This window comes from Urocitellus parryii, chromosome 5 (genome assembly GCF_045843805.1).
Source record: "Urocitellus parryii isolate mUroPar1 chromosome 5, mUroPar1.hap1, whole genome shotgun sequence".
Classification (NCBI taxonomy): domain Eukaryota; kingdom Metazoa; phylum Chordata; class Mammalia; order Rodentia; family Sciuridae; genus Urocitellus; species Urocitellus parryii.
The window spans coordinates 51,013,563-51,040,116 of record NC_135535.1 but is presented as its reverse complement, the minus strand read 5'-3'; the positions used below and the strand labels follow the sequence as shown (position 1 = coordinate 51,040,116).

General features: G+C 35.9%; 1 protein-coding gene across 3 annotated transcripts in view; it reads left to right on the top strand.

Moving 5' to 3' along the window:
* Msrb3 (methionine sulfoxide reductase B3) overlaps nt 1–25,784 on the top strand; it is a 156,716-nt gene extending 130,932 nt beyond the window's left edge. For all 3 annotated transcript variants that reach the window (XM_026386607.2, XM_026386608.2, XM_026386610.2), the window contains 2 exons: nt 14,460–14,557; nt 22,579–25,784. In XM_026386607.2, coding sequence (XP_026242392.1) covers nt 14,460–14,557; nt 22,579–22,743 — 263 coding nt within the window. In that variant the 3' untranslated portion in view covers nt 22,744–25,784. The remainder of the gene's footprint in view (nt 1–14,459; nt 14,558–22,578) is intronic.
* Nucleotides 25,785–26,554: the final 770 nt, after the last annotated feature.

Genomic DNA, 26,554 nt, shown 5'->3' with positions numbered 1-26,554 from the left:
ATCTATTTTTTTAAGTACTCATTGAAATACAGTTATACTTAAATGAGCTACTGACAAAAATTTATTGGACATTTAAAAAGTAACAGATATTGTTGATGAGGGTTTGAAGGAAAGGGTATTGAATTGTTTTGAAAAGCCATCTAGAAATATCTTTTAAATGCAAAAAATATATTTACCCTTTGGTTTAGAAATCCCCTTCCTAAGAATAAATCCCATAGGAGGAAAAATTCCACTAGATGTAAGAGCATATGTATATAGATGTTATTGCTGTATGTTTCATATAGGAAAAACAATTGGAAACAAGGCCATCTCTGTCATTGGAAGATGGTTACACAGTGGAATATTATGTAGCTAATAGAACATTTCTGTTTATACTTATATAGATACTTATAATTTTATATGGCTATAAGAACATGGACAGAAATGCAATAGAAAACTTATTAGGTTGTTAACATTGCTTTCCTATGGGATGGGGAAAGGGGCCAAGAAAAAAAGAGGGAGAGTTGTAGTTAAAGTATGCATGATAAATTCACATTACGTATTTATATGTGGTTAATAAATGTATGTGTGACATTTTTAAAAAGCAACAGGAGCTTAGCAACAAGGCATTTAAAAAGTAATAACATTAAGATATCTCGGAGGACAGAACCAAGAGCAATACTAGGAACTAAGCAAGAACTTGAAATTGAGAGATAAGAATTGTGTGAGAGAGACATTTCAAATAAAAGTACATAAAAATAAAAATTGTTAAAGATTAAAGAGCTATTATATTGGCTGTTGGTTTACCCCTTAAGTCAAAGTAGATTATTTTTTTAAAAATATTTTATATGGCACCAGATTTTGGTAAAATTTCCCCTGAGGAAGTTTTCCAATATGGGAAATGTAATTAAAATTCATTTTTACATAGTGTTTAAGACCATGATATTGGCCACTATTTAACAGTGTATGGCTGAGACTTTTGTAATTTTTTAACACTAAAAAGAAACCAAATATTAGAGAGAGAGAGAGAGAGAGAGAGAGAGAGAGAGAGAGAGATACACAAATGTAGTAATACTACAGTGCTTCAGGTTTATGGATCCTGTTCAAGGCTTTCAAAGATCAGAGAAATTTCATAGTGCCTGTAACATACCACCTAGAGGTAGTAATCCTTGGCATGCTAGACTCTGGTCTTGAGATAATATTAATATATCAATAAATAATAAATACTTAAGAATTATCTTTATCAAAAATATCTATGCATTGATTGTAATATCCACAATATTTTTTTGTGGTGGGGGGATGGTACTAGGGATTAAACCCAAAGAATGCTTTGCCATTGAGCTACATCCCCAGGCCTTTTTATTTTTTATTTTGAGACAGAGTCTCACTAAGTTGTTTAGGACCTTGCTGAATTGCTGAGGTTGGTCTTGTAATCCTCTTGCCTCTGTTGCGGTTGCTGCTGGGATTACACGCATGTGCCACTGTACCCGGCAATAATTTTTCTTAACATTTTCTTCAACCCCAATTTGGCTCAGTTATTCAACAAGTATTTATTCAGACTACTCACTACTAAGGCAGCCATGCCATGCACTAATCATTCACAGTATTTGTGGTATAGAACTTAACTATTACTGCATAACAGAATGATAAGTCAAACTGTAGGAATAAATATATTATAGGCTGGGTTGGACCTTTATGGAACTGCATTTTTTTTTTGTCATGGATATCCAATGCCACATTAAAATAGGACTGTGTGTACCACAGCACATCAGCCAAATTCAATCATGTGAAGTTCTACTCTCTTCATGTGATGATATCTAACACTTAATGAATTCAGCTTGTCAATGGTCAGAATTAAAGAATCTTTTACACTGCAAGGGCCACTTGTCCCCATGGGTCTTGATGTAGTACCTTGACTCCATAGACTTAGTTTCAGCTCTCTGAAGTACTCAAAGACCTGCTGATAGTAAAATGTTTCGTGTGACTTACTCTCACTGAAGTCCCTTAGAATGTAGACAGGAGTTTGGAGCTGAGAAAAGATTGTCATCAGGTGCCAAAATCTTTAATAAATATTAGTAAGGACCAGAGATTCTATAACTAATTCTATAACAATATAAAGTTGTTCATCTGTATATTTTCACACCCAAACAAGTTTTTATCTTTAAATTCCAGATTCCCAGGTAGCAGGGGTGTATATAGGAAATTCATTCAATTAAATTTTTTTGAATGTCAAGTTCCTAAAAGGAAACTTGAACTACATTAGGACCAAAGCAATTATCTTTGCCTTCATGGATTTACATGGGAGTTGAGGAGACAAAAAGCATAATAAACTACCATGTATAGTATATTAGTAACAATTTATGTGATAAAAATAGAGTAGAGTAATGGGGAATTATGTGTTGAGTGTTGGCAAAATTTTTCCTAAAGGTTTAGAAAAGAAAGAGTAAGTAATCAGGATATGGCTTAGTTTGCTTAATGACTTTTTGATGCAATCTATTATATATATACATTTTTGCCTTTGTAGCAGACACATTACAAAATTAATAAAATTTATCAAAACAATGTACATTCCCTAGTATATGTGTGTTTGTGTGTGTGTGTGTGTGTGTGTGTGTGTGTGTGTGTATGGTATATATGGTATATATGATATAGAGATATATGGATATATATACATATATGAAGATATACATATATAGATATATATATGGATATATCTCCTAATGTAGTTCAAGTTCCTGAAGGGGAACTTGACATTCAAAAAAATTTAATTGAATGAATTTCCTATGTACATACCTGCTACTTGAAAAATCTGAAATTTAAAGATAAAAACTGGGTTGGGTTTGAAAATACACAGATGCACAACTTTATATTGTAATTATATATATATATATAATATATTGTAATTATATATAATATATATTGTAATTATATATATATATACACATATATATATGGGATATACATATTAAGGAATGTACACTGTTTTGATAAATTGTTCTAATTTTGTCGTGTGTCTGCTACAAAGGCAGAATATCTTTTGTAAACAACTTGAAGCAATTATTTTGTTCTAATTTTTTTCACAGCTTTTCTGAGCAGTTTATTCTGTTTTAAAATATTGTTTCAAGATAGTTTTTCAGAAATCTAAATTATAGTAGAGGAACCAAGTTTTGATACATCATTAAAAGGTTTTGTGTATCAGTGAAAGATCATAGAAAATTTATGAAAACAAGGAAATCCTTTATTTTGGATTGCAGGACTTAAAAGTATAGCATAAAGATCTGAAGTCTATCCAGAAATTTAGAGAGACTTCTGTTAGAGAAAAACATGAAAAAATTTAGATAAGTAGAATTTTGAGACTTAACTGCCTGTTAGAATAAGTAATCTCATGTTTTCATTAGGTACATGTGTATAAAAGGGGAATTATTTTGAAATTTTTGATGGCACCCAACTAAAGAATGTAAGGAATAGTTTGACACTCCCAAATGATGCTTTTTAGTTAATAGACCTAATTCAAGACTGCATGTGAATGGAAAATTACTTTATTTTTGGTCTGGATTGCATGTTGCTATGAATAAATCTGTATTTCTTTGAAATTCCCCATTCTGTATCTCTCCTGGTATTCCTGAGGTCAGTTAAGCACAGTAAATAATCTTCACTTAGCAAGCAATCCAAATCACCATTTTCCCATCTGATGTAAATAATAAATTCTAAGCAAACTACAAAACTCCTTGTGAAGCTTCCTAATGGATGCCTCACTGAACTGAAGATTTTTGGAAGCAAAATAAAATAATCATCTAAAGTTGAATGTTTTGGATCAAGGTTACAAGGTCAACACTAAATTTAAAACCAGTTTGAGAGACTTTTTTTAATGGCACTTAGAAATTATGGCTAAAGGTCAGGCTGTTCCATGTGATGTTGCTCAGATCCTTTGATGCTAAAAGTCTACAACTGACTTATGTGTAACATATATTTTTTAAAACATTAACTGTGATTTAAAGTAGCAAGAGACAGTGTTCAGGCCAGGGAAAATAAAGTCTCCCTCTCCAGTTTTTTGGTTGAAATTGTTTGAGTTCAGTAATTTTATTGAACCTGAAAAAATATTATTAATAGCTGCCTTCACAAAGGGAAATAGGGAAGCTGGCCCCTGTCAATTCCTGCTTAGGAGTTTCTGAGATATTCTGAGATTGTAAGAAAACTGTGGATGAAATCCATACCAATTAGAGATCTTGTGTGTTTGGAACCATTTAAAAAATGCTGTGCAGGGCTCAAAGGAATTAGTAAAGGCTGCTGCAGTACAGCTACATTATTAATCTCCAAAGAGAATAGATACCAGATGTTCACACTGCCCAAAGGACACCTCAGTGTTCTTGATGGTCTTTAGTCATATTGTCCTTTAATAGACTCAAATGCCTAGAATGATTGTGGGTGATAAGGCCATGTGATCTTTATGTCTGAAACTATCAATGAACATTTTTGAAAAAATGCACTATTTTTGATAAACAGGAAAAATAAACCTATGTTAAATTGGCATTTGTAAAAAAAAAAAAGTCTAAAGCAAAGTAGTAAAAATTATTTGCCTTTTTTAAAAAAATTTTTCAGTTGGCCCAGTGATAGATATATCCAAACTAGTAACTGATTATCTTTGTTTGTTTGTTTGTTTCCTTAAACAAAGGACATTTATTTCTCATAGTTCTGGAGGTTGGAAAATCCAAAATCAAGGACCCATTCAGCTCCTGGTGATGGCCCTGTTCCTGTCTTCAGATGGTCATTGTCTATTTTCCCCCCCCCTTTAAAATTTTGTTATTGTTGTAAAATGCTAAACATGTAACATAAAATTAACTTATTAACAATTTTGAAGTGCATAGTCCACTAGCATGAAATAAAATCATGTTATACAGCCATTATCACCATCCAACTCCATAACTCTTTTCATTTTGTAAAATCAGAACTCTATAGCCATTTAACAATGACACCTGCTTTCCCCTTACCCCAGCCTCTGGCAACCAGTATTCTACTCTCTGTCTCTATGATTTTGAGTGTCTAAGTAGAAAGTTATTATTGTTTAATTAAATTTAATTTTGTTGTTAAATAATGAAATGTGTTATATTTTCTTTATTAATTAGTTCATGTAAGAAATATATGAGGTAGGTCTTGAGGATGTGTTAGTAAACAAAATAATCTTGATCTCATTGTGCTTATTGAAAAAAGGAAAACATTAATTTTAAAGTATCCTTATAAATAAGTAATCACAAATCATGATATACGGTTTGAAGTGAAAGTACCAAATGCTGTTAACTTGGTTGACATGAGAACCTAACCTAGAATTTAAGCTCTGGATTCATTTCTTCAACTGTATTTATGAGCACCTACTTTTTCCTCAAAAAGCAAAACATATTACAATGGTCATTAAAAGCATCACACCTATCACTCTTTGTTCAATAGACAAAAGATACTAGAACAGCAATAAAAAAAATTTTAAATACACTAAAAATTTTAAAATATCTTTTAGCCTTTCTTCAACTATCACTTCTGTTCAGTGTCCTTAGGAGCATTTGAGTAATGCTTAAAATAATTTAGCATGTTTACATATTTTTATATCAATCACTTTATTGCAAAATTGTAGGAATGTCATATTTTAAATTTTAAAGCACTCTATAAAACACAGAAAGGTGGGACAGATAGGACACCCAGAGTTCAGATATCTTAACACAGACATACTGTGTTCTCTCTGTAGCCATCATCCTGTTTTACCTTTCTTCCCTGACAGCCTTGGTAATCCTTTGCTCAGTCTCCACTTCACTTTGCTCTTCAGCCTAACACTAGTTGTTGAATTCAGCAGTTTCTTTCAGACCTTTTTAAGTTGCCTTTCTACAGACTCTTTCTGTAGAATGTGGCACCTCTATGTGCCCTCCAATCTTTAATCATTTTTCTCTATTGGACTCTGTCCTGGTTCTCTTGTCTTCCCCCTATTTCTTGAAACACTTTGTTATTTATTTATTTATTTATATTGACTCTTCCTTTGACCAACTTTTAAGTACTTGCCTGTTCACCTCTTCCCTATATTCCTGACTACCTGTCCTTATACATTACCGTGCTGTCCTTTATGTTCTGATGACTTTCACACTATATCTCCAAGGGTAGTTCTCACCAGCCCTCTGCATCCTACAGAGTTACCCAAGAAACTGCTTTTATGATTTTACATGCAAAAATGTATGTCCAGCATGATCCAGCTAGTCATAGGGCCTGGAAACCTAAAATTTACCTATTAACAATTTTGAAGTGCATAGTTCACTGGCATGAACTGTCCTCCTGCAGGGTCCCATATATACTGCAGTCACAAAAATCAGTGAATTTGGCTCTTAATCTCTCTGTAGCCTCTCCTGTGTTCTACTGTCCGTTGTAAATGTCTTCACTTGAGCACTATCAGTTCTGTTCCAGTGTATAATCTTCCATCTATATTTTTGTTTTCATGCTCCTTCTTATTCCTCACCTTCCAGCATACTTCTAGCATCTTCATAAAACTCAAATATGATCATGAGAGTAGTCTGTTTAAAAGCCTTCCATTGGGCTGGGGATGTGGCTCAAGTGGTAGCACGCTTGTCAGGCATGCGAGCGGCCCGGGTTCGATCCTCAGCACCACATACCAACAAAGATGTTGTGTCCGCCAAGAATAAAAAAATAAATAAATAAATATTAAGATTTAAAAAAAAATAAAAAATAAAAGCCTTCCATTGGACTCCCAAATATCCTGTCATCCAAAATGCCACCGGCGGGGCTGGGGATGTGGCTCAAGCGGTAGCGCGCTCGCCTGGCATGCGTGCGGCCATGGTTCGGTCCTCAGCACCACATACCAACAAAGATGTTGTGTCCGCCGAGAACTAAAAAATAAATATTAAAAAAAAATTCTCTCTCTCTCTCTGTCTCTCTCTCTCTCTCTCTCTCTCTCTCTCTCTCTCTCTCCAAAAAAAACCAAAACAAAACAAAACAAAATGCCACTGGCAGCAATGTCACCCTCATTTAGAACTCCTGGGTTACTTAACAACAAATGGTAACTGGTAACCAGAATAAATTAAGCCTTCTTCACAGTACATTGCATTTAAATTTTATTATTATTCTTATCTTCATAAAGTTTTAGAATCTATCTGCAGATTTATGCTAATTTCATTTATGTTTTAACCTCTGTGCTTTCCAAGGTAAGTATTTTAAATATAGTTTTTGTTTATCACTTAATAAAGCTGAATGAAGCATGGAAGAAAGTTTGCCAAAGTCAGTGATTTTTTTTTCATAACTGCTGTCTATCCCTTTGTCCTGACTAGAGTAATATGCCCCTTGAGACTCTTGCTTATTTGTAGTAATAAAATCATGTCATGAACATATAGGGAGATATTTGTCCCTATGTTTGCAATGGCAGGAAGGTATAAATGTAGTAAATTCTCAAATAATATTAAACAATACAATATAAACTTGAAAAACAGTTTAAGATATTTCTTTTACTGAGCTAGTCAGCCGGAAGGCTCTCTGCCCTGCTGGTTCCAAGCTCGGATGGTATTGCCAAGCTCATGAAAGGTTAGTCTCAGACACTTAGCCCACAGTCAGTTTTTAACCACAGGGTTAAATCTGAGCCTGTTAAAGCTACTAAAGCTTACATTAGTTTTACTATTTTTAATCAATAAGATTAAAAGAATTCAATTGTGTTTACAAAAAAGTTATGATGCCTAAAATCTGTTGCTTCACATAAAATAGTAGATTGAGACTAACATCAGTAGTTTATTTTTTTTAAATGTCAGCTTCTTAAGATGATATAGACAGCATGCATGTTTATTCTCCTCTCTCCCAAGAGACTCCTTTAAAATGAGAGTCAGAAGAAGAAGAGGAAGAGTAAAAGAAGAAGAAACACAGTGCAAAAAAAAAACCAAAAAACTGGAATGGGTGGGCCATGTTGAGCAGAAAAGAAGTTTAAAAATATTTTCCAATGGGGTGGGTGGTGGAAATGGATATGACTAATTAAAGAAAGTTGCAGCCCCAAGTGTGCAGGAAAGTTGTTATAGAGATGCCTAGCAGGGTTACAAAGCTCAGAGCTTAGAATTAGCAACAGCAAAATGGAGTGCTGACAAGGTGCTTACTCAAAAGTCTGAAGAATAGGTAGACCAGTTTTACATCTTCCTCACCTTCACATTTACAATGATAGCTTATCAGTTTCCATGAGAAAAAAAAATTCTGGAAGATAGATGCTTTTCAAAAGACTTATTAAACAGTGTATCTGAGAGAATTGGAGCTCTTATTGAGGTGTTGGTACCATCTAGTAAACCATTCGCCTTTCAGGTTGTAAGGGAACCCCAGAATAAATCTTGCTTAGTTAGCAAATAATGACAATGTTCCCAGATCTCCAGGCAGCTTTTCTGTTTAGAGATAAGACCTGCTAAGGAAACAAACTGATAATTACAACTAATAGCAAAGGAACCTACATCAGACTCTAAGATATCTGACCCAGGCTTCCATCCTATAACAGGAGGTAGAGTTGATCAGGGATCACCAGAGATAGAAGAAGAACACTACACCCTGGGGGAAATAAATTAAAACAAACAAACAAACAAACAAAAAGATAAGGAGAACAATTGCCCCAGAGGAAGCAGAGATATTTTAGAGAATAGTGGAAAAATCAAAAACCAACCCTCTAATTCATATTCTCAGAGGTATTTGAAAAGATATTTCATTTATAAAATAAAATGATAGTGTTTTTTAAAAGCAATCAAAGAACAAGAATAATGTGAAAAAAAATCAGTTTCAAAATATTGCAATGTCATTTATATAATTTTTTAAACATTTAACATGTTACATATGGATATAGACATATGTAGAAAATAAATCAAATAAATATAAAAATAAAAACAAGTGTAGGAATGGTACATAAAACAATTACCTTTGGTTCTTCAAGAGATAGAGGAGTAGAGAGAAGGCTGGAGTCAGATCTAGCTGTAATCATAACATTTTTCTTTGTAAGAGAAAGAGAAAAAAATCAGAAGCAAATATAGGAAATAATGTTATTCCCTGTTACATCTGGGCAGTTAATAGATTAAATCATGCTGTGTATTTTTGCATATACTTGAAATATCTATAATTAAAATTTCAAAAAGTAAAATTGTGAATTACAAAGATTTTACACAACTGAATAATAAAGTCATGATCCAAACAAAGAATGAAAAGAAATGTGATATACCTTTTAACAATAATGTAATGGAAAAAAGGAAAAATCTTTTTGACTTTAGGCAACTTAGGATCATGACATTTGGACCGTGGAGAATGAAAAACAATGCTAATACCCTTTAGCTCTTCAGTTAGCAGCAGATATATAGCATAATAATACAAATGCTGTATATTAGTTTTCATCTCTTAGAATCTATAGAAAAGCAAAGAAGACTTAGTCATGCTTGGTTGCTGGATCGGAGGCGAAGAATCCATTGGAGGGAACATGAAAGCGCTAAGGCTGTTTTACAGAGTGGGGTGTCAGAATGTTATGTTGTGCTACAGGATATTCATGTGTTCATTTGTCAGATAGTTTCTTGAACACCTTTTATGTAGCAGGCACTATTTTAGGTAGTTGGCAATATCGTGATGAACAAGCACATTTCCGGCTTTTGTTGAACTTAAATTCCAGTTTACGAGGTAGACGTTACCAAGTGATGTTTTAAAAAAATTAAAAATCATATAAGTATCAAATATTGGAAAGGGGATGCAGGAGATTAAGTGCAGACATGAATACTAAATCTCCGTCTTTCATTAGAAGAATCAATTCAAATGTCTAACAGCATTGTTTAATGGTAGAAGTGCCCTACTCTGGGGAAATCATGGTGGAAATGTTTTGTGTCTATCTGTGCAGGTGTTAGCTACAAAGGACTGTTGGGAACTTGAAATGTGGCTCATGTGACTGAGGAACTGTAATTTTATGTAATTTTAATTAATTTAAACTTAAATCATGACATGTGCCTAGTAACTACTGTGTTGGATAGCACAGTATTAAAATGAATGAATTAAGAGGTAGCAGCATTGTTTTAGAACTAAACAGAAAACCTATTAATCAGTTGCCTGTGGGTGGGTGAGGGATTGAAAGGGAAAAATCTCATCACGAGCCATCTTGCACTGTTTGATTTTCTACTACATGCATATATTTGGTTGATTACTACTTAAACTTTTGGAAGACTAGATTGCAACCAAATGGGTCTTTGAAGGGGAGTAGAGAATCATTAAAGTGAGATAAAAGTTATACTTGAAATGTAAGTCCAAATGAATAATTTGGCAAGAATCAGGGGTCTAAGGTTCAAACAATTCTTGTCAGCAGGGGACCTTCATAGGGAGTTTCATCATTTGTCTTGAGGTGTCTAATAAGGTAAATTGTGGTCAGTGAGGTAAATACTCTGGCTACAGGAAAACCAAAAGCTGAAAAATTTGAAATATATCCCTAGAATTATGGAGGTGTGACAATTGGCACATGCTAAAAATGTGGATCTACATCTCCAACTTATCTTCACAAAGCTGTGCTCCAATATAAATCAGAAATATTTATTTATTGCTATATTAGTGGTTGAACCCATGGGTTTTCCACCAGTGAACTATATCCTTTTTATTTATTTTTTAAAATTTTAAGACAGGGTCTCACTAACTTGTCTAGGGTAGCCTCAGAATCTTGTGATCTTCCTACTTCAGCCTCCTTATCACTGGAACTATAGGAATGAACTACCATGCCCAGCCAAGTCATCAATATTAAACCATCACCCAAGCTCAACTGGCATTCATTGTGCTCAAACTTAGTTTACATTTGAAGATAAGAAAATATTGGTAATTACCTTTCAATTCAATAAACTTTTGTTCATGGGTAGTTTTTGCTATGTTCTATTGATTGGATATATAGCCAATTTACTGAAGTTCCTAATTTTTATTTAGGGGTAGGGGATGTAGAAGCTGCATAGCAATCTTTGTTAAGAATAGAGGAGTGAGGGCCACACTTCCTAGACATGGTACAGTGGGTATTGGCTTCAAATTTTTTATAAACTGTTGCTAATTTTAACAACTTGTTTAAAAGATTTTGAATGAAGGAGGAGTAGGTAGGGATAGGAAGCTGAGGAGGTTTTTCCTAGGAAGCTGTTGGAGTGAAGCATTTAAGATGTTTCAACAGAACACTACTTGTGAAAAGTCATGTCATTGTTCAACTATGGGTTCAAGTAAACCCAGAGCAGCTACATCAAGCTACATTATGGGGAAGGAGCAGAATGATTTTTTTTAAACTGCAATGTAGAGAAAATCTATTGTGATATAGGTGATAGCAGCACCAAGGAGCCACTACTAATATTCTGTATCACTTATTCTTACAGTAGAGATGTAAATGGGCATGTTCTGGATTTGCTTCACGTTATACAAGAAATATTAAGTTATAACTGCAGATGCATGTGGCCCAGTGGCTGAATAAAACTGAAGAACGGGCCTGCTTCAGTTGCAGTAGCTGTATTTATTTGCTATCTGGAGATGGCAATTCCTTGAGGGAAGAATGTATTTATTGAAAAGAAGATATTCTTGATACTAGTAGGCTAATATATAAAAGCACAGTTTATATTCTTTGAAATGAAATGATTATAGGCCCAAATCCAAACTCACCAAATGGAAACAAAGGGATGTGTTGGGGGTGGAGGGAGTGCACTCTGTTTTTACAGGTTTTCACATGACTTTCCTTTTAAAAAGTGCATGGAATGCATCCAAAACAAATAATGTTTTGTTAGATGAGAAGACCAAAAGGAAAAACCTAAAGAAAGGAGGATGGATGATCTTTCTTTAATGTCAAAACTGACATAAACACTCCCCTCCCCCCACCCTTTTGCTCAAGATAATTTTCTCAACAAGACGCAGATTGCTTCAGTCTTTGCCTATCACCCTTTGAAGCACTTTCCTTATTATTAGCAGTGGGGGCAGGGTTTCCTTTGAGGATTTTTACAGCAGTGAAGAGTTCCTCCTTTAAATACTTTCACATGATGAGGGAATTCCGCTTTCAAAGTGCTGTCATCACTGTGGCTTCTCTGCCATAAGACAATTTATTCTTGGGCGAAGGTCCTTCTTAGCTTGATTGTCATTAAGGACTTACCTTTCTGATGGATTCTCTTTCCACAGACTTTGGCTTTTTCTGAGGGACCTAGCAAAGCAACTCGCCAGTCTCCTTTGTTAACCTTACTGGTGAAGTTAGCTCTGATTTTTTCCCCCCCAAAATATGTTCCATCACTGGGGATTATAGTCTTCAACATGGTTTCTCCTGTCAGTCTCCAGTGATCAAGATTTGGGTGACAAATCGAATATTGCATATGAGAGCTGCATTTCTTCCACAGTGCAAAAGGACACTGTGAATTGGAGGAGTTTTGAAATGTCTTTATTGATTTTTATTTTCATTATTTTTAATTCCTCTTTCAATGAAATAATTCCATGTTAAACAACAACAACAAAAACAACATTCAAGTATTAGTAGTTCCCCAGGAACATTGAGGTCTTTTGAGAACTTCTACTCTATTTCACCGTTCTATTTTTTAATACAGTTTCCTGGAACAAATTTATAAATATTTAATTCAGGTAGACAAAATACATAGCTCATTTGAAAGAAGTCTCTTCCCTTCCAAATCTTTAGTGGACAAGTATTCAAAATTATTAGGAGAGAAATAGAATTAGGAAACTCTAGATACAATTGGCGGTTTTCTCAATGCTACTGCTAAATGGTGAGTTTCTAAGTCTTTGTGGTTATTTTAGGTAAATGAATAAAAAATTATGTATGTCTCAAAGTAGATTGAATTATTTACATCATTACTCTTAGACTTTCCCTTTGAGTAGTTTAGCCATTAGAAAGTGAGAGAATAGGTATTGTTTTGGGGTGCATTCATTATCTGCTTTAGTGTCTTAGAAGTGAAACAATCAACTAATCCAGACAGGAGGGTAAAGATTTCTTACAGCCTTCAGCCTCCTAGCTGCTAGAGTGCTTCAATTGAAGACCTCTCAGGCTTTTATTAAGGAAGAAAGTGGAATCTAAAGACAGTCTGAAAGCCAAAATGCTCAGATTCTAGTTTTGGCTCTGCTGCTTAATGCCTGTATAGCTTAGATAAGTAACTTACTCTTCTGCTCTCAGAAGAGTAAGTTAATAAGGCTACTTTAAATGTATATGTATACACATATACATATGTGTGTGTGTGTGTGTGTGTGTGTGTCTATTTTGAATGTACCTATTTTGAATTCAAAAATAGGGGGAAATGTATGTGTGTGTGTATACACGAATGCACACACACGTGCACAAAGATAACTTTACGGTAAATTTAAAACAAATTTCTTACTCTTCTCTCTGTTTACTACTGAATCAATTGTGCCCCCCCCAAAAAAAATGATTTAGACCATGGAAGGTTAAAAAAGAAAGAACACAGTGCAAAAGGACACTGTGAATTGGGGGAGTTAATAGATAAATGGCTTTAATTTTCAGTGTCCCTAAATATCACCACTAACACTTGTCTTCATGAGCAATTGACACTTCTGTCATTGAACAAAGATACCCAAATATATCAAAACAACCATTGTAAACCAAATTCTATAGCTTAGAGTTTATTTAGGAAATAGGCAGAAATAACTTTTTAAAAAATTATACTGACACTTAGCGTAACTAATTTTTAAATGTTAAGAGTCTAGAAGTTTAAGGTTTTTCCTGTTTTTTTTTTTTTTTTGTAGCAACCTTGAGCTATAATCAAGGAGTTGAAAAGTGTTTAAATTTGTGGTGTTCTATCTAGCCCCGACTGTGAGGACTATACTCTTGTATAGTGGGGGATGGGGAGCTTGGGCCAGTTTCTTATAAAAACTTGGCATGAGCTAATTTGTTTTTTATTTTTTTGAAACTGGAAATGATATTGTTGAAGTTTGCATTCTGTTGCTCTATGAATTTCTCCTATAAAGTGAGCAAGCCTGTTCCCAAAGAACATAAGTCATGCTCCAGATACACCTTGTCCTGGGAAATTTGATCCGAATGATTATTCATCTTTTTATACTTTAATCATCCCAAAAAAGTACTAAAAAAAAAGCCAGACCGATTAACTGATTATATTTTGCACAGTGTCATAATGGAAGATAAATAGTGCTTCAGGGTCATGCCAGTGACTCTGGAGACAAAAGAAAAAATGGGGACAAAGAACTTTCAAAATTTGGGAAAACTATTGGATGGCCTAATAATGTCTCATGAGACATCAAACCCCAATGCAACTATAAGTTGGATGTGAGAAAAGGGTTAGTCTTAAAAAAATAATTGTATCTTGCAAAATATACTTCAGCTTTTGATTTTTTTCAAGTTGAAAAAGTTAAGCATAAGTCATATTGTAAGTATTGACATTATTTGCTTAGTACTTATTTAAAATTGCATTCTAATTCACAAATGTATATCTCTCTTCTCTGTTTCTGTTTCTTATGCCTGCTCCACCCAGGTTGGCCTTCCTTCCATGACGTGATCAGTTCTGAGGCCATCACGTTCACAGATGACTTTTCCTATGGGATGCACAGGGTGGAAACAAGCTGCTCTCAGGTTAGTTAACCCCACCTGACAACCCAATAGGCCACTCACTTGACAGTGATAACACTTTCAAGACTCTTGCTTGTACTAAATACAGCAACCAATGTCAAGCAACTATTCACAAGTGGAACAGACAAGCACAATGAAGTCTTTTTAAATTTTGAATGATACCTCAGTCAGTCTTCAGGTGTTTTGCAAGTCTGATGAAATATTGATCTTTAGCTTCAACACTATTAAACAAAATCATTGGCAAGACAAAAATCCCTTCATTTTACTCAATGTAGCGGGGAGTGAGCTATTCTCTAGGTATATTAAATATACCTAGTAGGTATATGAAAATTTCATTTTGTGGCCTGGTAGAACTTGGTGTTTTGATAATCTTCTCTCTCAAGTTCATCATTCATTCGTAGTGCCTTTAATGTCTGTGATCCAAACACAGTCAATGAAGACCCCAGAAATGGCTTTTCTTGAGTGGGTATTAGGAGGGAAATTGCAGAGAAGCTGTAGAAGTGGAAGTTCAGTGGTAGGCTAGTTGAGGACAGAGTAGCATGCCTCTCCTAGTATGTTGACATCCTCATTTCCAAGGAGGTTCTCATCAATACTGTCCATTTCTTTCTAGCCAAATTAATGCTGGCTCTAAGGGAGAAAATGAGCATGTTTCGAGAAGGAAGCAAGAGTAGTTAATTTGTTCAGAGACATAAACTTGTTGATATTTTGCACCTAAACCCAGAAATATAGCTAGAACTTCCATGTATACAGAGTAAGAGTAACTGCATATCCTATGATAGGCAGGCCTTCTCTTCTAATCTGTTTTAAATAATAAAATATACAGTCCGATTGTGGCATGGACATTCATTGATACTACAAAGGGATTTGTTGGGAAATGTCTATAAACAGTTCAGGGGTAAAGGGGGTACAATCAGGAGGCTGTAATAGCAAAGTGATTGTGACAAGGACCTCCCTCAGTATTCGTCTACTTACCCTTTATCCATTTTTTTCAACCCCCTTTATCAAGCACAAGATTTTTAGGGAGTAAGTATTTACCAATTAGGGAGGGAGATTGGTTTGAACCTGACCACATGATGAAATTCTGTTTCCAATTTTGTAAATAAAAAATAATGCTGGCAATTTTACTGTCTTATAGGTATTGGGTTCACTCTCTCCCTTGAAAGATAGATTAGGTATCACATTTTCTTTATACCCTCATATCTCAGAAATGAGTCTCTGAACATGGTAGTGGGACTTTCTGATGCAGGCTTCATCCCCAGCCACTCTGAATTAATTGGGCTAGGTGTAGCCTGCACCACTGCATTTAAAAACCTCCCCCATGTTAATACTCTCAATAACCTAATGAGGTAGGTCCTGCTATTCTCCCTTATTACATAGTAGATGAAACTGAGTCACAAAGAGGGCAACTGAACTTTTGTAAACTTACGCAGATTTAAGTAGCAGAAGTGAAACTTCAGTGCAAGGCAGTCTGAATCCAAAGCTTTATATGAGAGACAATGGAATGAGGGTAATGTTACTGGAAAGAGCCGTATTAGGGTTGAGGATGAAGCTCAATGGTAGAGTACTTGACTAGTGTTCACAAGGCCCTGGGTTTGATATCCAGCAACACACATATTCACACACACAAACACACACACAAACACACAAATAATAATAATAATAAATTAAATGAAAAATCCCATTATTTTCCTGTAGTTGTTTTAATGCAATTCAGTTTTGAGATCAATTTAATTATAATTGATGATTTTATAAATGTCACCAAAAAATTAAAACTACCCAAGAATCTAGAATTTTTGACAAAAGGAAAGTGTAGACAGGCTGATGCACAGGAATTTGTAGTTTAAATACATAGTACTTAGTAAATCTTTAAAAATAGTTTTTTTTCTTTTAAGCTGCTCTATGACTGTGTCTTTCCTTTTCACTCACAACCCATTTTCAAACAATGAGTCCTATGAAAACAAGATTAAAAAGCACAGAAAAAGTGAGGTGAGGTATATGTTATTCACTTTCCTTAAGGCTCTACTTTCTTATTTTTTTGGTAACTAATTCTTAGAATTCAGTTGAAATAAACTTCCTCTTTTCCCTATGACAGCTCCAGATATCAATCAACAGTAATTAAGAAAAGATCATTCTTGAATGTGTCTTACAGTGACCAAAGAGGAATAAAACCCACAGGCAATGCCAAGATTAGGTGACATTCATGAGAGATATTCTGGCCCTCTGCACAAAGACTAAGTCTTTGGGTTCTTTCCTAAGGGTTGTGTGAAGACCTAATATTGACCTGTTCCCTTATGGCTTTTTATCTACCATCTTCACTTTTCATATTTAGAAAGTGTTAAACTCTTTCTTAAATAAAAGTTCTAAATTTAAAAAGAGAGAGAGAAAAACGTATTCCACTAAGGCATGTATGAAAGTACATGCTTTGCAGTGAGCTCCTGTAGGAGATTATTGGGTTCCAGCACTACAGACCCATAGGCTTGCTGGCTCTTTCTGTGTAAGCAGAGCCCAGGATGTCTGCCCCTAACAATTCAGCACACTAAATTGAAGCGTGCTGGAGATTCTACTTTAATTTCTTTGTCATCTAATTTGTGTGTTTCTGATACATTTATTTTCCTTTTATTGTTTTTTCTTTTCCTTTTTCTCATAAATCCCTTTTACCTTGACTTAAAAAAATAACTGATGTAATAGTTGTAATATGTAATATATGTAATATGTAATAACTATAACTGATGTAATAGTTCCCATGCTAGAGCAACCATTTGTGTTTTGCTTCCTACTTTCTCATTCTTAACATTATTTTTCATTTACTGGCTACTCTTTTTTTTTTTTTACCTTTTCCCCCCCAATTTAAATTTTCTCTTCTTATCACATCTTCCTCCTTTTTTGTGGAGAAGGGTAGTTTTTGTTTTTTGCTGGTGAGAGAGTGTGGGAAGTTTCTCCTGGTTTGCTTTTTCCTTTTCCAAAATTCTTGTTTTCTCTTCTCTGGGGTGAATTGCATTAATGTAGTTTGTGTTGTGAGGAGTTTGTTAGATGCTTTTAGTGTCTTACAGACATTCTCAGTTGAGCATGTTATGTGGAATACTTCTTCCTTTGGGGTAAAGGTGGAATATCTAAATATAAAGACCCTTTTACTGCCAACACAAATAAGCTGAGTTTCCACTGAATCGAACCAGTAGATTCAACCTGCCTGCCTGCAATACGGTCTATGGGTTCCTAATTCTTGTTTTAGTACTAGGACTCTTATTATTTTTTTAATTGTGGTATAATCATATCATGAATGCAATTAATTAGGTCTCATATTTGGGTAGGACTTACAGACAAGTTGGGAGCCTGTAGCCTACCACATTTATAGTACATTGTAGTTTTTCCATATGTTCAGTGACTTCTTAGGTAATAATATTTTAATGAAGTTCTTACTGAGAACGTTAAGATTGGTTCGGTCCTTAAGCCACTTCTACAAGAAATTTTGCAATTAGGTCCTTTTTACAGAGTGTTGTATAAGAAACCTAGCAAGCTGTTTGGGTTAACAGAAAATGGGCAGTGGTAGGATTCCTCCTGCTTTCATGATTGTTGCTTATGGAGGAATAGGCTGCCCTGTTGCATTTTGTTGTAGCCCTATTTGTTTCCTGTTTGCTCCTGAATTGAGGAATTGCATCCCAATTCTATCTTCAGTTTGCCTACTCTGGTGGGTATGTGTGTCTTCTCCCTGGCCAGTCATTTCCTCATGATTTCAATTATGAATAATCTTCCTTAATTTTATTTATATTTCAGCTTGTGATAAGTTAGGTTGCTTTTATTCCAGCTTCACTGACTATTGTGAATAATCGGTTGACAGCTTCTTCCTAATCTTCCAACTTCGGCCTATTAAGCAACACTTGGTCAGAAGATTAAATTCAGCACAAAGAGGCAAGATTCACATGGTCAAAGTGTAGTTGGCAACTTAAGTCCCTCCTGGAAATACTTGGGGAATTTTTCCTTCTTCATATCAAAATTCTACATCTGGAGCAAATGGGAGAGTAATAAATCACTTAACTTTTTGTAATAATCTTTGAGGAAACCATCAGATCCTTGTGTTTGCCCAAGTTGGAGTCTGTGACAGTTCCTACTACTGCTTGAGTCTATGATTAAGTCTCTTATATTTGTTTTAGGTTATTTTTAATTTGTCCTAGGTCAGCCAAGTTAATAGAAAGGTAGATATCTACCAATACAAAGTATTTTTCAGAAGTTAAGCAGTTTTTGGTAAAACTCCAAACCTTATTAATCTTCTGCAGATGACAAATCATATATTGCTGATGATTAGAGATACCCATGTATTACCCTTGGGTTTTTGACTCAACAGTCCATCTCTCTTTTTCTGATCTTTCAGTAAAATCATAATGCCAAACTGGTGACTTCACAATCATTTCCTTGGCAAAAGATTAATATTACGAGCACAGAGGAAAAGGGCCCATACTTGCACACAAGTGTCTTCAATAACAGTGGGAGAAAACAGAATACTACTGGCAAAGTAAATTTCTTTTCTTCTTAAAACTGTTTTCTCTTTCCATTTCTGCCCCATGTGCCCAAGTGTAAAAGCCCTGCTTTGAAAATGTTTCATGCTGTAGATCAAACACTTAAGAGAAAATGACAATAATAAAGCCCAAGCATCCTAGGAACAGTTAAGAGAAAGCCCTCTAGGACAGTGGGAAATACATCAGTGCAGAAATATGTAGCTGCGGAATACACTATTTGTGTTTCTCATGCACACAACTGAAAATTACAGTCAGAATTTAGATAATTATGTTAAATTTGATGCTCAATCACTTTTTTTTTTAAGGAGGTCCTTTTCCATGGTTCTGTACAGGTTCTTGTCAACTCTTCTGAGTGGGAGGCTTAGATGATAAGGATTTCTGTGGGAATTAAATTTTTACTTTAAACAGTGAACTTATCCTTTTTCAGAGTGAAGTCTAGAATATTCAGGTGTGGTTTATATTTACCTGTAAAATAAAGAACTACATAACCATTAAAAACAACTTTCAAAACACACCAAAGATCCCATCCTGAAGTAAATCTTTAACAGCACGTTTCAGTTTCAGAGATTTCTTCATTGGGAAACCAGTTTGTTTCAGTTACAACCAGGTGTGCTGAGAGATCCCAACACATTGGCAGTTGGCTAGAGCTGGGAGGCAGAGCTTGCAGGAGGCTAAAGAAACAATGCATCACTGACAACTTCCATTCATCATCCCAGCCTGCGCCAGGCCTGGAAGCTGGAAAGAATGGGCTCCATGTGCATTGCCCTCAGGGAGGAGCCTTCAGGGCTTGCAAACTTTTCTAAGAAACCTGGTCTTTCATGGGAGACATAAAGGGCAATGTGTGGTTAGTCTTCTTTCAAAAGACCTTGCCACTTTGCAGGCAACAGGTGGGCAGGTATGTGATTGCATAGATATAAATGACACCTGTCTACGCTTTAAAATGTTGCTCCACCCTTGGTAACCTAAGCCTGGTGTGAATCTTTCAGAACATCTTGTGACAAATATCATGAAGCCATTAGCTGTCATCACACCTTTCCTGAGAATTTCCCTACCACATCCCCAACCCATGTACTTGTTTGCAAGTGATCTTTGTTGACTTTTCAAACTATAATTTCTTTTCCTCGCTTTTTTTTTTCCGCCTGTTTTAGGGACAAATCTAAAGGCAGCATTTTCCTTTCTGTTTAACAGAAGACTGGTTCCAGATTAACTAATGAAGCTACAGATTAAATTACTGTAGTTTGGATTTTTTAAAAATGATTTGGGAAATGAAGACTTATTTCTAAATGGCTTCAAGAATATCCTTGCTATACTTTATTTTTGGAGTAATTTAAATAGAACTGTTTTCTAAATATGCTCAAAGGATGATTAAGAAAGGAAGGCCATATAATATATTTTGCCCAGATAGCTGCAATCTTTCTTTAAACACATGCACACCCCCACCCTCCCATCTAAGACTTTTATGCAAGAATGTCACCTTTTAGATACCAGATGATCAAATGCCAAAGCTGTCTGAGAGATCAGTAATTGTATTCATACCCTGGTCACCAAGAGCACCAGTTCCTATTGGCCTGCACACCGGCTATTTTGGCAGGCAAAAATAGGCATATTCCTGTGACTATTGGGCAAGCAGATATATTCTTACTAGTGCATCTTAGCAGCTGATGCCTGAAAATTTGGCCTCAATTGTTTATAGAAAGGAAAAGCAATCTGAGCTGTCAGCTTTGATATTACCTAAACCTGCATTGAATGTGGTAAAATAATGCAAGATTTGTTTTTTAGGCCTGTTTCATATTTTCCAGGCAATAGATCAAATCAGTTCAGGGTTCATTTTTAGTTCTTTAATAAGCTGACACAGTATATTAGAAGAAAAATAAGAATGCACTTTTAACATGGAAATGCCATATAGTCAAAGTTACTGTTCGTGCTATTTATTAATAACTCAGGATCCCTTGAGAATTGAGTTTAGCTCTTTCAGTAGGGAGACTGAGGTTCTAGTTCTTTCCAATGTAATGAGCATCCTGCCTCATTTCTCTCTCATCATCTCCATTTAGTATCTCAGCCCCAGTCCCTTGTCAATTCATATCTTTCCTTACAATTTATAAGATTTTTATACATTGAATCAGCCCAGTGAGAAGAATTAATAAATCATGTATAGGCCTTTTCTATCATGTTCTTATCTAAATCATGACTCTACTCTCTCCTCAAAATGCTCTCCCATAGAAATTCTGCTACTTTCAGGTTCTTATTCCCAGGGAGACCTGCTCTGGACTTAGATGCTTCATTGTCTTCATATCACGGTCTGTTTTTATTTTCCTTCCCTCCTTAGCATTGATTTCTACATGCTACACATTTAGTTCATAATTTTCTTGAATATTATCTGTCTTTCTCACTGGAATGTAAGCTCTTGAGGCCAGGGATTATTGCCCACACCTCCAGAGTCTAGGACAGAGCCTGGCAGGTAGTAGACACCACATAATGTCTGTTAAATGAAGGAATGGAAGTCATTTACCCTAGCTTGGGTGTTTTTGTTCCATGACAGATGATATATTTTCAGGACCCACTGAGTGTGGTACACTAATATCTCCATCTTCTCCTGGCCCTGCTGAGAAAGGGTGGGAGAAGTGGCATGCTCTCGTCTCCTGGAGCCATCGTCAATGTTGAGGCAGTCAGTGCTGGGCTTTAGTTAGATAGCCAGCCTTTTTTGAAAAACTTTCTGAGCTGGATTTCTTTTAAACACTAGCTTAAGCAACCATCCGTCCTTCTGTCTGTCTGAACTCCAGGCATTTTCTCCTTCCCCAACTTTTTGAATAATCAGTGGTATTGATTTTAGCTAAAGAGTATCTTCCTTTAGCAAAAACTCCACACTGTAGTTCAGAAGGTAAAGAAGCCAGCATGACGCTGCACTAATGGGAGCCAGGAAAAAATAATTGCGTGAGCTCAAGACATTTCCATTTGCTACACTTGCAGCCCTGGTGACCGTGACATAAATCTGTTGAGCCTTGCCATTGCTTCACTGGGTTCCAAGAACATCCAATGCTTGTCTGATGTTAAGTTTTACTGCCCATGAAAGCAAACATCACCTCCGTCATGGCCAGTTAAACAGTATCTTTTACAGTGGACTTCTGCATATCTAAAACCACCCACCCAAAGCAAAAAGTAGTGGCAGGGGGGAGAGATTTTATTCTGCCATGTTTCTTACAAAGAGGAGATCAAAGGTCAATACAATTCATAAAATTACTGCAGTCGTTTTTCAGCTGGCTGAGAGACTTAGCAGATCAAAAAAATACAGTGGCTCCTAAATGATTTCTGATATGCACAATTCTAGTGTTTTTTATTCTCAGCATGTGGGGCAAAGCCTGCCAGCAACCATCTTTTTTGCGATTGACAGGCAGACTAGAAATCGTCCAGGATGCTTTCCATCATCTCTGCACGGGCTGGCCATCCATTTAAGCTGCTCGCTGTGAAAGCCTGCTTTGTGCGTACTCTCCCTTACATGTTGTTCTTCTCTTTCAGTGTGGGGCTCATCTTGGGCACATTTTTGATGATGGACCTCGTCCAACCGGCAAAAGATACTGCATAAATTCAGCTTCCTTGTCTTTCACACCTGCGGACAGCAGTGGCGCGGAAGGAGGCAGCGAGGTCAGCAGCTCAGCCCAGGCAGACAAAGCGGAGCTGTAGAGAAATGGAGAGTGATGGAAACAAAGTGTACTTAATGCACAGCTTATTAAAAAATCAAAATTGTTTATCTTAATAGATATATTTTTTCAAAACTCTAAGGGCAGTTTTGTGCTATTGGTATTTTTCTTCTTTTGCTTAAACAGAGGCCCTTTCCATCCATGTATTTTGCTATTGACTAGATCCAGGACTGTTTATAGCTTTTGAAAATGGAGATAGCTTTGTGAAACTTCTTCACAAGTCACTTAAGTAGCCTTTGGCATTCTTTTCTTTGAGTACCTACCTTCTTTTGAGTTTTGTTGTTGTTAACTCTTGATTAAGAGGCAGAGGTTTTTGGTCTTCAGATGTGAAAGCAAAGTTCTAGCAGAGCAGGGACCAGAGCTGGGATGTGCCTGGCATTGAGACACATGGTCTTAAGGCGTTTTACAGATCTACCTACGATAAGGATGAGGGATGTCTAGAAGACTTCCCAGCTTTGTGTAAAGTCTGAGCTAAGGTCGTTTTTTTCTCACTAAAAGGGTGTGAAGGTCTAAAGTCTTTCCTTATGTTAAATTGTTGCCAGATCTGAGGGGGCACTCTGAGTGTTGTGGCAGAGAAGTAAACATTACCTCACGGTTAGGCCTTTATTTTATTTTATTTTCCATTGAGACCATTGGAGTGCAAGACAAATGTAAAATGTTGAGTCCCATTTTGTCCAAAGTTCACAAAGAAGAACACCTGCCCATTGCCTTTTTATAAGACTTTTCTCCACACTTAATACCAACTGCAGCTGGAAGTGCATTTTGGTTAATCCCCCTGCATAAAATAAAATTCTGGGACAACACACTTCTTCAGGACAGCAAAATGAGAGAGATCCAGAGAAGACCAAGGATGAAGCCTTGAGTCCTCAAAAAAATCAGTACTGGCAGAAAAGCTGGCAGGATACTACAAGTAACAAACAGAACCCAAAGTAGGAACCTTGTACACAGCTTTAGGTTACCCCTGGAAAGATGCTGGGCATTAAAGTAGAAAGAACCAGGCTCATGCTCCACACTTGACCTAACTAACCTGCTGTGCAACAAGGGACAAGCCATTTAGCCTTTCTGTGCCTATTTCTTCATGTACAAACTGGGACTCACAATATTTGTAAATGTATTGACACTCTCAGGGCAAAATTACTATATTGCTATATAATTAAGATCAGTATTGTAAAGTTACACTGATCTGGTTCTAATTGCCTCAAAAACTGAAGCCTAGGCATTTGAAATATAAAGAAGCAGAGGTTGACTTAGCCGATTAGTATGGAAATGGTTGGGCCAAGAGCCAGACATTTTTCTTTATAGCAATATGGCTGGTTTTACTTTGAGAAACTTTGCTCGGCTGCTTTATAACATGTGATCTGGTGTCATTGTGCACAATAAGGTTTTCACAGGTACAAGCTGATGTTGCCATAGCCAGGTGTGAAAGCATCATGTGTGACTGACTAATATATATTGTATATATAACTTTGGATGCTCATTCTGAAATGTCGTTTTTTAAAATATTATTTTTATAACTATTTGATAGCTTATGAAGACTGACATCTTCCTTTCATGCATCAAGAGAAAAAGAAGAAAGAGGGTCACTAGACAATTATACAGTGGGAAATGAGAATGAAAAGTTGTGACAAATCAAAATGTGAGCATCATCATGTTGGCGTACCTGCCTGACTTTAGGCATGTGAGGAAGGCCCTGTCATCCTGGCGACTCTGTGTCATCATGGATGCAATCCCAGAGGAGTCATGCTCTTAACATGCTCAGATAAGAGGCCATTGTTGTCTGACTATCCAGCTATTCCCTCAGCTGTAGATATTACACCTCATACTCTGGGGTCATGCTGGAACTTACAGGCTTCACTCCCTTCTAGAAACAAAGAGTAAAATTTAAGACCTGATCAGCCATTGGCATCCAGACCTTCTTAGAATCTTTCGCAACTTCATGGAGGGATGCTGAATATTTCTCAACAACAAGGATCTCATATAGGGGTAGCTGAAGAAAGAAATGGGTTTCCCATGGCCTCCCATCCATTCTCACAGGCACACAGAACTTCTCAACCACTCTAGCCATGTGTGGTGGCCTTACCCACAGGGTTGCCTGGATATGATCCACAGAGTTGGCCTAGGTGAGAAAGAAATTTGAGAGGACTGCCCTCTCCCCAAAGAATTGATTGTCATTGTTTCTTCATTTTTATAGTAGGGCATAGCATTTCCCTCAAAAACCAAATTTTAAAAAATATAAGAATAAAAATATATGTCTCTCCTAATCTTTAGCCGCCCCCCCCAAGGAAAACCAGTTATTTTCCAACACTAACTTTGAAGAAAAATGCAACATCCATCAAAGGGGGGCATGGGGGAGCAGGGTGTATGCATGTGGTTTAATTCCAAATTGCTTTTGGGTTTAAGTGGTATCAAATTTCGGTATATTTCTGTCTTATGTTAAGGAAATATATTACCAAAATGTCAGTGAGCAATAATGTCAGCTGTCGAGCCCTAGATTTATTTTTGCAGGATATGGAGTGCAATGAACTGAGTCAATATGGTGAGGTGTATGTGATCTGTGGGAGGAATGCCATTTAGCATTGGAAGTGCATGGGACTTTCCCTCTCTGCCTTCCAGCTCTTGCTGCACCTTTGGAAGATGAAGGGTTTTGTTGGTGTGCAGAAAATACATCTATACAGCCATGCTGAGCAAATCTGAAGAAAACAACAGTATCTATTGTAGTAGAAAACATTTCTATGTGGCAAAAGTTTTCACTTCTTAGATGTATTTTATGTTCTTAATAAAATGACATAACAATTTGAAAATCTCTCCATGTTAATTGTGTTTAACATGTCTTGCTTTAAATATGAAAAGGATTATCATTGGTTTTGGAGATCAAATATTATTATTGACTTAAATACCTTTGTAATGAATTTCCTCTACACAATTCAAAACTTTTAAAAAATGAGATGAAACTTTCATTAAAAAACCCTTTTCCTATGTTTGTTGTATACAGAAATTATGTAATAAAATTTCTTTATAAAAATATTTTTCTCTGTTTCCTAAAGATTCTGCTTATTTCCTGCACAGATGCATGGATGGTCCACTGAGGTATGCAGTAGACTGTTTACCTCCTTACCAGATTGGCAGGTTTGTCATTTGTATTGAGAGAGACTTTTTCTCTGATGAAGATTTTGAAATCTGGGACTCTGACAATTGGGTCAAGTTTGCTTGTCCTTATCCGAAGCCATGAGAAAGGCCTCCAAGAATCTGCAAGATTGGGGAAAAGGGAAACATTTGTAGAATTACTCAGATTTCATCTTACTCAGTAAAATATTTAGCAGTTGTATATGTTTTTGTGCTTACAATATAGACTTTGGGGAGTTCCATCAGGATAACTCTATAGGTGAAAATGCAGGAATTATAGCATACTGGTGCCTATGTGTCTTAAAAAATTTGACAGGAAACTTTTACACAATTCTCAAAGATTGGTCTCTAAGGAAATATGTGCAGAGTTGCCCACTGTTCACAGATTAATTTTCACCTTTAAAAGTCATCTCTACAGATGGATTTTGGCATCATAACATTTGTTGTTGAAATGCTTCATCTTTTGTTTTGTTGATTTACTTGTTTGGAAGAGGAGAAGTGGGGTGATGAAGACCCCCACATTGTAAGTCATATTCTTGGCATCCTAAAATGCAGGCCATCATCAATTTCATGCAGTGTACCCCACCAAAATGCTTCCTATCATGTGGTCCCCACCTGGGAACTCTAGAAATACAAATGTTTAGACCTCATCCCAGATTTCATTTTAAAAC